The 12,927-nt window shown below is 38.7% G+C and overlaps 1 protein-coding gene across 1 annotated transcript in view; it reads left to right on the plus strand.

Annotated features, from left to right (window-relative positions):
* Positions 1 to 12,927, plus strand: part of tbx4 (T-box transcription factor 4) — a 33,599-nt gene that overhangs the window by 3,748 nt on the left and 16,924 nt on the right. Inside the window, exons 2-5 of the mRNA XM_008425199.2 lie at positions 606 to 751; positions 1,031 to 1,125; positions 10,496 to 10,615; positions 12,224 to 12,371. Of these exons, the coding sequence (XP_008423421.1) occupies positions 608 to 751; positions 1,031 to 1,125; positions 10,496 to 10,615; positions 12,224 to 12,371 (507 nt within the window). The 5' untranslated portion in view covers positions 606 to 607. The remainder of the gene's footprint in view (positions 1 to 605; positions 752 to 1,030; positions 1,126 to 10,495; positions 10,616 to 12,223; positions 12,372 to 12,927) is intronic.

Consider the following 12,927-nt stretch of genomic DNA (forward strand, 5'->3'; position numbering starts at 1 on the left):
CACACACACACACACACAAAATAATAATGATACTGATGATGATGGATTTTTTAGAATAAAGTTTCACTGCATTTCAGGTTATCACTGAACTATAACAAAATGTAATTAAATTGTGTTGTTAAAAAGAGTACATTTACAAAATAAATATGAACAAGTATAAATATGAAGATGTGTTTTATTAATGGTTTAAAAATAAGGCATTTACTTTATAACGTAAAGATGAAAACTGAAAATGACTCAATGAAAATACTTTGTTTTCTATTTTTATCTATTATTATTCAACCCAACAAAAGATGTGAGTTGCACAAAAAAGACACAATGTAAACAAACCACATAAACTGAAAACATAAAGCTTAAAAGCCAACAGTCCTCAGAGCAGAGAGCAAGCTGCCGTTTCACAGAACAAATATATTTTCCTCATTAATCAAATCACAAATGAACCTGAATGAGATCAGCCAGCAGTGGTGGTGGGGCATGCAGGAGAGCAGCCACTGTTGGTGAAGAGAGTCCCGTTTCAGGTCTGCAGCATGATGACCCCTCCTCTGACCCCTGAGTTATCGCCTCTCTGATAAGTCTGACAGCTGAGTATTTGTGTAATGCTGCAGAGATGCTGCAGGAGAAGGCTTCAGCTGTGACGGATGATCGTGTGAGCCGGGTCCAGGCCGACGGCAAGACGGATCTGTTTCCAGACCAGTCCCAACTTGGTGTGCCCACAGCTCCCAGCGCTCCCACCTCGGCTGGGCTTGACCAGGTACAGATGGAAGCTGCTGGCTGACCTTAAAGAACCCGATTATTTTTCACTGACAGCCAGAGGTTATTTTAATTAGAAATACGTAAGCTTGTTGACAGTACAAACAACATCTGAAGTCAACTGTGACCAATTATGCACCAGTTAGTGAAACGCTGGAATGTATTTATGTTTAAATACAGTTTGAATATTTTAGTATCTCATTTTTCATATGCTGGCATGTAAAATTCAGCTGCAGTGGATGGTTGGAGTTATGCARACGGAATTTATGCTCTCTTTCAGAACATTGAGAACATTAAAGTCGTCCTTCATGAGAGGGAGCTGTGGAAGAGGTTCCATGAAGCTGGAACTGAGATGATCATCACAAAAGCTGGAAGGTCAGTAAAAGCTTCATGTTCTCAGTCTGGAGCAGATCTGAGTGTGGCTTGATTTTCCTACTTGTGGCTTGTGGAAAAATTCACATTTTATAGGCAGAAGGATGTTTTGCCTCTGCTAGTTGAGGGGTCCAGAGTTGGAATGAATTTGTTGTGAATCGGATTAATCGCAATAAATTGATTATACAAATAATGATTTAGTAATTGATTCATCATTAATTTAAGCATACAGATTAGAAAAAAAGCCATTTACTGAAATAACAATGGATTAAGAGCAGTAATGAAGCCAGAACAATACAAAAATACAAACATTTTGTATTTAATATTAATTCAATAACACAATGCAAGCGATTGTCGCCACATGCTCATCCAGCAGGAGTGAATCCTGTACAGTCTGCTGGGTTTCCTTAGGCAGAAACATTTTAATCTACTTCAGTAATTAATTGAGCATAGTGCACGGTTTAATAACTAGGATCAATTGGAATGCATTTGTGATTGAAATGAAGTTATTTTTTGTAAAGTGCCTTCAGACAGAATTTGTTGTGAACTGGTGCTATAGAAATAAGTGGAACTGAATTGAAAGAAGGAACTTTGTCTATAAATTGGTTGTATCCAGAACTCCTCTAATGGCAGTTTTAGCTTCACCTGGTTCAAATTCTGGACCTTTACGCACCTTTTGCTATCCAATTCTTAATTGGTAAATCCAAAAAATAATCAACAGATCATCATACATTCTATGTAGACAGAAAGAGCTGAGCTCTTCACATGTAGATGTTAGAGGTATATGTTTTAGCTATGTTTTAGCTATGTCAAGAGTTCACTAAAGGAATGTGTGACGATCTGTGTTTTGTGTATTTATTTCTTGGTTTTTTCTGTGTCCTTGTTCCCCCGTGAGTCTCTGTGATGTCCTGTCCTCCCTGTTGATTGATCCCAGCTGTGTCTAGATTTCCTGTTTACCCTCCACGTGTATTTAAACCCACCTGTTGTCTTTGTCTCTTGTCGGGTCCTTGTCACACGTCATACGTCTATGCTCTCCAGTTGAACTGCGAAGTCCTGGTTAGCGTTAGCTCTCGTGTTCAGTCTTCTGTGTATCAGTTGCTACCGGTAATTAGCTGTGTGCTATACTCTCTGCCGTGCCGCCTGTAATGGACTGTTTGAGCTTTCATCATTAAATTCATAATTTTTGTCTACAACCTGGGTCCAGCCTGTGTCTCTCCTCACCAACCTCAACCCCACCTCATGACAGAATGCCTGTTATTCTATTCTAGGCAATAAGAGGTTTATTTTTCTTGCTTTAAAAARWGAGCTTAATTATTTGTTTATGTGCATACTTTAATGTAATAATTATTGGCTGCAGCCCTAGAGTTACCATTTGGACAATGAAAGTACATGATCCTGGTTTCTATAGGGAGAATGAAGTCACTACGGAGTTCTTGAGAAGAAMATATGTGTTAATGCTGTGTTTCTCAACCTCTTTTGATTGAAACGCCCCCCCAGCCTTTATCCAGGTCCCTCACCGCCCCCCACCAAAGAATTTGCAGGCTACTTTGCACTGACTATTATTTTATTATTAATATTACTATCACTATTGTAAATGTTTTGATTTTTATGCTTGTTTTTGTATTTATCATCAAAAATAATTTTCCAGAGAACAAAAAAGCCATAGGAATAGAAATTATTTTCACAGGTGTCTACAAAAAATGCAATGGACATTCAACTTAAAATTGGCCTAACAGCAGCCAATCAGAGTGGAAAAAATATTCTTATTCTTTGCCATTTCCTATTTGTGAAATATTCCACAAAATAGCAAATAAAAGATGTACAACATGTCAGTTTAAACTTTGAACTATTTGCAAAATGACTGAGCTCTGCAACATTAAAACATGGATAGAACTGTAACTACATTAATCATAGCTCTTCTTCTCTTCAGTGTTTGTCAGTTTCTGGTGGTGCAGCTCTGTGCTGCCTTCAGGAGAATGGGACATCAGAGTATCATTCTTAAAATTTCACCCACATGGCATTTATTGTGCAAACCAGAGCTTTCAGTGGAAAAACAAAAGTTCCAAGTCCTTTTAATGCCATACAAATATGAGACAGAAACGTGGATTATATCTTTATATAGACCTGTCTATTGATTATAGATTAATAGTTTTACTGGACAGAAATTACTAAGAACAAATCTGGTTCTTAATAAAATCCTAATGAGTCAAATTGAAAGTGTCATGGAGTCATCAGCCTCATGACATTAACACTGACATGAAAAATAATATTGAAGAAATAAATATATCAAATCTGATTAAAAACATAAATAAGTGATCAGTTATTTACTGTTATGGTCTGTAAGATATATTTATTCTCCGTATTAGATATGGTCTCAACAAACCTATGGCACTTCAAGAATATTATTTTACCTTTTATCTGGAAATAGTGTGTTTATTCTTGCCATACAGTCTCTGTATTAAGTATTGCTTGAAAGGTCTTGCCATACGACTTTATTCCTCTGTATTTAGTTTAGTTTCTTAGTTTATTCTTGCATTTTGTTCTTCATTCATTTCCATCTAGTTTCCTTTAATTAGTATTATCCTCTCTTTTTTATTTTTATGTCCACTTTAGTTTCTTTCCTATTGCTAGATTTATTTGATCATTTATTGACGCTCACCATCAGTAATCTTCACTCATCACTTGCTGCACCGCCTAATCATCACGTGTTTCACATCATGTGTTTATTTTGTTTCACTGTTCAGCGTCGGATTCTGTTTTTATGCTATAATTCACATCTAGTTCGTCGCTCCGTTTTATGTCCCGCTTCTCCTGTTTCAGAGTTTTGCAAGTGCGTGTGTTTTTTTGTTTTGTTTTGTTTTTTTAAACCCCCTAAGGTGGAGGGCGTATCGATGGGGAAAAGGCAGACTGACACAAACTTTTTAAAACAACGGAAACAATTTCGGTATCCTGATTATTGAAATTTAAAAGTGCTGTGGTACCGTCGTTCTATCACACCCGTTTCATACCGGACCACTTGCAGCACCGGTGTTAAGGCTATAAAATGAACGCTCTCTGTATCTCCCATGGAGGGATTTCTTTATTTAAATGGGTTCATTTTTCAGAGGGATACAAAGTCTGGGTGTCGTGATTTTAGTAATAACATGTTTATAAGAGCAATTTTCTGTTGTCCTTCCATGGAAGCGGGCAGCATCCAGACGGAAATAAAACACTTTTTAATATGCTGCTTAACATGATCTGCCAAAACATATGTACAAAAATCCTCAATTAAACATAAAATATTTTAAAATCAGACTCCAGACAAGTGAATCACAGCAACGTCATCAGCCGGTGTAACACTGAACTGTTGGTGAGCTGTGTTAGCGTGGTGAAGCTACCAGTAGCAGGAGCGGAGCTGCGCCAAGAAGCTACAAACCCTGAATAGAAGAAGAGCTGCCATCGATACCGTTGCAGCCAAGCATGTTTTAATGCTACACAATACAGTTTTAGCAAGTTGCTCAAAGTCTAAACTGGCATTGTTGTGCTTATAAGGTGTAAAGTTTACCTTTGACCAAACGCCCCCCAAAGGAATCCCAGCGCCCCCCTTTTGTAAAAATTTCCGCCAGTGCCCCCTGCTGTCCTCTGAACGCCCCCTGGGGGGCGGTACCGCCCACGTTGAGAACCGCTATGTTAATGTGTGTGTGTGTGTGTGTGCGTGTGTGCGTGGGTGCGTGTGTGTGTGTGTGTGTGCTATATTTGTGTTACAGATTACCTCACTCTTGGCAAAACGTTTACAAATCACAACAGTGGTTTATTATTGATGATTTTGATCATTCTGCTTGAAGAGAACTGTTCAGATTGAAAAGTTATACTTAAGTTCCAGCTCAAAAACTCTACATTTGCATTAAAGTTTTCTGTAATTATTTTTAATGTAAACTTTGAATTATAAAACAATATTTTTTACAGTAAAATGGGAACTTTTAAAGTATCATAAAGGTAAAGCTGGAGAAGAATGGCAGATCAGCAGATGTGCCCATAGCAGCTCTACCCTGCAGCGGTGACACAGTCAGAAATGTAGTTGGGGGACTTTCCATATGAAGGATAGTGAAAGGTATTGGAGCCTAAAGTCCAGGATTTATTGATCGCAAATAGTGATACATTTCAGTTATAATCCCTTTTCTGAAAGAAATTATGCTTTCTACACATCAATAAAAAAAAAACAGCTCAGTGTTTTATGTGCTAAAAGCAGCCCCAATTCTTCAACATTTGTGGAGAACGTAACAGTAAGTCTTTGTGATGAGAATGATACCTCTCTGCTGCCACTTGTGTGGACAGATAAAATTAACGGAGAGACGGAAAGTTTCTGCATAATTGAAACCACAAATGACTGCTGTCCTTGTTGGATTTAATGCGGCCTGAGGATTACGTAGTGAAGCCTTTGGACATTAACCAGAGATTGAGAATACTCACATCGACCTCTGCCTCTCATTCCTCACTCACTGAGCTTTTTTCCAGTAAAAGGTCACCACATTTTTTGCTTAGAGCTACATAAGTACAGAAGATAGACTTTCGCTTCCCTGGCTGATAGAGTGGTTTCTGAAGACTTTACATCCTTTGAAGAACTACGTAGTGATGCAGGCTGGAGGCCTTCTGGGTTTACCTGACAGACTGCTGCGGTTTTAAATGGACATATTCTGCAGGTGCTTCTGCAAGTTCTCATGTAAAAAAAAGATTTTGCATTCCTACACATTCCAGTGTGTTACAGTAGCACACTGGACTAAGCCAATGTGCCATAATATAAAATGTTTGCTTATTTATACAATGAACCTTCTAATCTGAATTAGATTTTAACTAGTTTAGAAAATAATTTACACACAAATTGTAATTTGTGTGTCTTATTGGAATTTTATATCATAAAGCACCATGAAGCAGCATTTGATGCGCTGTTTTCATGGGGCAGTGTTTTTTGTTTTTTTGGTGTTTTTTGTTTTTTTGCAATATGATTTGTGATAACATTCTGATTAACACAATTTTTGCTCTTTTATTTCAAAACCCTAAATAATTACACACTTCTCCATTGCTGGATTTCCATTACAAATGTGCACAAATTTTTTTTCTATATTCCACTAATGTAAAAACAAAACAAAAAAACACTTTTGCAATTGCGATGTGTCCATTAAATAAGGAACCCAATTAAAATCACACATGAATATGTTTGGTCACACAATGAGTCATCATCTTCTTGCACAGTGGGAGGATGATGAGTACTAACATCTGCTTGTTGCTCACATGACTTGTGTTGCGAAAAAAAAWTTTTTCCATTGCAGTTTTGTGAAATATATTAATTTTGATAGAGTTGAAAAATCACCTCATCCTGGCAGAAAAACCTTTTAAAAAACASGTTTCACAAATTTCTGATTGCTTATCAAACCTGAAAAAAGTCTGTGACAATATGCAAAGTGGGATTTGTTGTGAGCCATTTTTCTACTCTTGAACAAATTCCCCAAGCATTGCTGTTTGTGCTTTATTTTAAAATTGCCTGGCAGTTTTATGGGAATTTTAATAAAATTCATATTTCAAAACAACAAATTTAAAATGCATCAACAAAGCAGGTGTTTAGAAATATTACCAGAGTAGTGATAGTTTTTTCAGTGTAAGTAATGATCAGTAAATAGCCATGTCTGAGACAACAGATGCCTTGCAGTAAGTTTTAGACACTAACAGACCAATGGATTGATTTATAACGTGTACCAAGACCAAAAATGTGATGTGAGTTTGAGAATGCTATCTATGAGGTTTGAAGAGGGTGAGTGCAGAGGCAGTGGGGAGGAAGGACAGATGCAAACCCACATTTTTAACATTTCTCCAACACCAGCTCGCTCTTTTCCTCAAACAGCACCAACCGGATCTGATGCTTGTTATGATGAGTGTCACTGTCCAGACCTAATCCTCCCTCTTCAAAGCACCAGGCGCAGCGCAGTTTTTTTCTCACTCTCCTTCTTTGTACACAGCCCGTCAGAGAGCCGCAGCAGCAGGCTGATAAGAGAAATCCGGCGCCCTCACTAGGCCTGAGTACTGTGTTTGGATCATTTCATCACCACACACACACTTTAACCCCTACCTCTGGTGCTCCTTTTGATCTGGCCGTAGTGGTGGAGATTCCCAGAGAAGGAACGGATCGCTGGAGGCCCTACACATGTGGGACTGTTGGGAGAAACAGCTGGCTGGCCAGAAAAAAACACGTACACCCTGACACTGATATCACACATGCACTCTCCAACTGCCGTTTCTCATGCTTCTCTTAAACTCACTTAGTCACACGAGCAAATGGAGGGAATACTCTTTGTCTTTGGTGATCAGCGGACCTGAACTCTCTGACATTTCAAAATGTGTGTTGAACTGCCATCCTCCATCATCATGTAGGAGCACTGGAAGAAAACCACAGAGCTCATAGCTTTTTATGCTGCTCATATTCATCTGAGCTCTTTGTCTTTTGTTTCTCCTTATTTGTGTTTAGAGTTTGATCATCGGTTTCAGACCATCGTCTGTATCCTATGAGCTTACAAATTCAAATAAAATCACAATAAATACTCTGAAGATTTCACATATTGATGTATTTAGATTCAGATTCAATAGTAAAGTGAAATATGAGGAGAAACCATGGGGAGAAACAGTGAGTTTCACAGAATGGTCCAAAGCTGTGAAATTCACTGCCTTCAATGTTCTGTTTTTGRTTCAGTTTAAGCTAAACCAGGTTTGTTTAGAGCTACCTTCAGCACATAGCATTATTATGACACTCCTATGTTTATTACTTGTAGTCACAATGAATATATTGAGTCATATTGTACAATGAGTTCCTTTTGATCTCCAACAGATAAAGGTTAGAAAGCTGAAGTCTGTGTCAGGATCCTCTGCTTCACTACATCAACAAAAAACCCAAAAAACTGCATACAAACTACTAAAACTGAAGTTTTAGCAGTTTATATGCATTTAATTTTTATTTCTCATAAATGACATTTCTATTGACCCTGCCTCTCACCCGGAAAGTTAGCTGGAGATAGGCACCAGCAACCCTCCCGACCCCACTGAGGGACAACGGTGTAAAGAAAATGGATGGATGGATGGATGGATGGATGGATGGATGGATGGATGGATGGATGGATGGATGGATGGATGGATGGATGGATGGATGGACATTTCTATTGTTGGGTAAATCCAGCAGGCCTGTGGAAACCAGTTTCCTTTTTACCAAGAGGAAACAGCTTAACTTAGTTTTAGTTTGATAAAAAACATATAACCGACCAAACACAATGCATTTAATTAAGGTTACATTTGGAATGCTTTGAGGCTCAGTTACCTGTTCACTGGTTTCTAACTGACAGTAAAAAATATTAGCTTAGCAGATAACATGAATCGCTACAGTGACACCTGAAGACCTCAGAATCCGCCTGACAAAAAATGAGTTTCATATTCCTGTCCTAATAAATGTATGAACAGATTTATGTGCATTTTATTTGCCAGGACTAACTGGACTAACTGAGTCTCTTCCATATTAAAGCAGAGAGCTTCAGCCTCGCCTCCCCCATTATGACCATATTCTCCAAATCCAGGGCCCACATGTCTTGACGCAGGCCTCCATCTGCTCTGTCTGTGTGCTGGGAGAGGAGCCTGAGATGAGCAGAGGTCTGTTTTGAATGTTCTCCTAAGATTAACCTGTCTTTCAGTGAGGATGATAGCAGATCTGATCTGCCCCACTGATTGGATTTGAAGCCTCAGAGAGAGATTTAAATTACCTGCCCTCAATCCCTTTCCCCTCCCTCTAACGTAAGGGAATATTTACAGTAACATGATCGGAGACATGAGCCTTTGAAGATCAACAATTGAACCAATCGGAGAAGCAAGTATGACGATGGGGTTTGCTGCGTTCCCATCAATCCAGATAGGCACGCAGGSCTGCTCTGAGTGTGCTGTCTAATGTTTGAGCTCGTCGCTATGGGCATTACCCACACACAAACTGCAGGCCCTACTGACTGCAGCCTCTTAAGCAATGACGAGCCAGCTGTTTAAACTGTCCGAGCCGGGTGCCATTAAAAACCACTTAGGGTTTTATAAGAAGGCAGACAGTTCTTTGTGAAATTTCCTTTTGGTGCAGATGGGATGAAAATGTTTTTGCTTTCCCAGAAAAGGTCACCAAATGTAGCTTCCTTCTTGTATTTTATAGCCTTGACTTCTGTATTAGACTCTTCTGTCTTCTGGTCTTGAAGCAATATATGGATGAGAGATAATCCCACACTTTCCCTGAGGTTTTTCAAAAGCAGCTGTAAAGTTAAAAGGAAATGCAACATAGTTTTACATTTTTACAAGTGGAAATCTGAAAAGATGTGGTGGATGTTTGTATTCATTTGAATTCATTATTCCCATGCTTTGATCTCTGTACGTTTGCAGTTGTTGCATAATCTTCCCATTTTTTGATGAGGGATTAAGCAGTGCTCTGTAAAATGTTTAAAGATTGGTGTATTGTTTCAGAAGCTTTAAACGTCTCCTCCCTGCTGTTTGTTCACTAATGCTCTCCAACAGACCTCTGTATTTTTGCTGGAATCAAATTAAACACAGCTGTACCTTTCACTAATTAAAGGCTGTTGGTTATGTCTGACTTTATTTAGTGGCAGCAGAATGAAGGGTCTGAGAAGAAATGCATGTTGTACTTCTCTTATTTTTACTTGCAAAAAAAAAATAGAACGATGTAACCTTCTTCATAATTAAATGGGACTTTGTTTTGGTCTTTAAAAAAACAACATAAACAAGGACATACTAATAGATTAGAGCCATTAAGGTTTCTGGTTGCAGCATTTCATTGCACTGAATTGATGGCTTTGCAGCAATCCCTCATACTGAGCAGTGGCGCAACTACACATTATTCAGGTGGATGCGAAAACATAGATGCCCCCCCTCGAGGCGACGATACGTGAAGGGTAAAACTCGCTACATTTACCTCGTTATGTGCGTGAGGTGAAGGAGCGTAAGTCGCGCTGAAGTGTATGGGAAAACATCATTGGTGCGCCGCCCCCTCCAGACGGGGTTTTGGCGCCCCCTCTGGTGCTACGCCCCTATGCGTTGCATACCCTGCATACCCACTTTTTGTGCCACTGATACTGAGGAACCATGTCGCGACAGTGGAGAGGAAACCTCCCCTTTAACAAGAAGAAACCTGGCTCAGTGTGAGCAGCTGTCTACCCTGAACCTGAATGTGATGCCACTCCATGTCTCCTTCAGGGTCTTTATCTCAAAGAAAATCAAAGCTAAACAGATCATCTCTGAGCCAGATTATATGTTTATAGGATGAAACAGATCAGAAGGTGAGTGTGTCTAAAAGTCTTTTTATTTTCTTCAACAGGAGGATGTTTCCTAGCTACAAGGTTAAAGTGAGTGGCATGAACCCCAAGACCAAATACATCCTTCTCATTGACGTTGTCCCAGCTGATGACCACCGCTACAAGTTCTGTGACAACAAGTGGTAAGACTGGTTGAACACAAAACTCCTCCCAGTAATCGGTGGATTAGTAACACAGCAACAGATATCAGAATTCTGAGAGAAAAATAGAATTTTGTCTCCCAATTATGGCAGTAAATAATGGCAATATATGGGAGACTAGCGGGGCCTGGAAAGAGCAACAGGAGGTCCAGATGATGACCAAGGGTAGCATGTAGAGGATGTATTGGGGATGTACTGCTGATCTGACATTTGTGGTTTTATGTATTATTTTTTTTGCTTTGTTTTTTATGTGTTTATTCATGGTTACTGTCCTTTGGATGAGCTTTTTATTGTTGTACCGCAGTTTTTGCCCCTGCTTCCAGGATAAATTTCTCCTATGGGAGACTAATAAATTATCCATCCATCCATCCATACATACATACATACATACATCCATACATCCATACATCCATACATCCATCCATCCATCCATCCATCCATCCATCCATCCATCCATACATACATACATACATACATACATACATACATACATACATACATACATACATACATACATACAAGATTAATGTATCAGAAAAATCTGCTGACACCACCAGCCTTCAGGACCACTACCCTTTGGTTGATGTCCGTAAACAGAACATAGCTCCTTATATAAGCAACATATTTGATTTTACACATGACAAATACAAGTTTTACAATGATAGAGATGCAGCAAAGACAGACAGGCCTGCAGCGAGCTGCTCTTCTCAGCACACATCAAGCATATCTGTTCTCCTCTGGTTGTTCTATTTACTCATTAATGGTACTTATTGATGACAGTACCCTTAAAAACAGAGTTCTTTGAGATTTTACAAATTTAAGTTAATATTCTTTATGAAATTGTCCAACCTTTTTTTTGCATACAAAAATTAATGAACCATGATTGTAAAAATGGAGTATGTATCAAATCATGACTATAGTGTACAATTAAACCCCTAAATGTTGCATATTATAAACATCAAAGTTCACTAATATAGAAGCAAAATGAAAAGCAAAGAGGCAGTAAAATCAGAGTAATGATCAGAAAAAAAACAGCTGCAGATGTTTGACAACTTAACATGATTTGTATTTGTTTAAACTCCCTCAATGAAACAGCCTTCTTCAAATGTAGCTGACTTTGACACTAATTACTGTATGAATATTAAATTCTTTACTTGCACCTTGGGACAAGCCCTTGCTTATTTTGGAGGCAAATATGGGAAGATTCTCCACTTTATATTAAAAAAATGTGGGATGTTAAATATGAAGGAAGAAGACCAAGAATAAGTAAAACTAGTCAGGACTCATACCATCTGAATAAACTTTAAAGTTTGTGCTTGTTACTCATGGAACAGTAACGTGACAAATTGGAAAAGTGTGAGGTGTGAATACTTTTACAAGGCACTCTAATGACAGAGCCTGGTGTTGGGGGGTTCTGCTGTTGTTCAGCAACATATTAAGTTAGATAATTATATTGATGATGTTTCTGGTGCTTCACCATGATGCATGAGGATGCTGTATGTTCTGGTAAACGGTACTCATGCAGCTCTTTGGATCAGATCGATGTATGACAAGGATCAACACTCCTCTCACATCCCAATGTGTTTTCAGGATGGTGGCTGGGAAGGCGGAGCCTGCCATGCCAGGCAGACTCTACGTTCATCCTGACTCCCCTGCTACAGGAGCTCATTGGATGAGGCAACTGGTGTCATTTCAGAAGCTGAAATTAACAAATAATCACCTGGACCCATTTGGACATGTGAGTACCTGACAGAGTGCATCAGGGTCTACAAAGTGATTTACATGTATGTCTCATCTTAGTGAGTTCTAGAAGATCTAAATGTCAATTTAAAGGGGCAGTATTATGTACAGTAAGTTCCAGGCACACAGTCTCACTTTATAGCACAGTCAAGTAACTCATAGAAAGTCACTAACTATCGAGTTGTGCCAATTGAAATTCTAAAAATAACTTTGTTTAATGGATACAAGCTGAATTTGAAAAACTCACATTTTTGATAAAAAGTTGTTGGGCTGGGATGAGGTGGTTTTTAAACCATATTGAAATATATTTCACATAACTGCAATGGAAACACTTTACTGTTGCATCAYAGAAGTTACATGATCAACAGCCGGATGTTACTACTAGCGAAAACCACGAAGAAGACAACAGGAAGTGACTTCTTCAGAAGAACTTTGGATTCTAACATGTTGAATCCAAAGCTTTTCTTTAAAATCCATCCATCCATCCATCCATCCATCCATCCATCCATCCATCCATCCATCCATCCATCCATCCATCCATCCATCCATCCATC

The sequence above is a fragment of the Poecilia reticulata genome, linkage group LG13 (genome assembly GCF_000633615.1).
Source record: "Poecilia reticulata strain Guanapo linkage group LG13, Guppy_female_1.0+MT, whole genome shotgun sequence".
Taxonomy (NCBI): domain Eukaryota; kingdom Metazoa; phylum Chordata; class Actinopteri; order Cyprinodontiformes; family Poeciliidae; genus Poecilia; species Poecilia reticulata.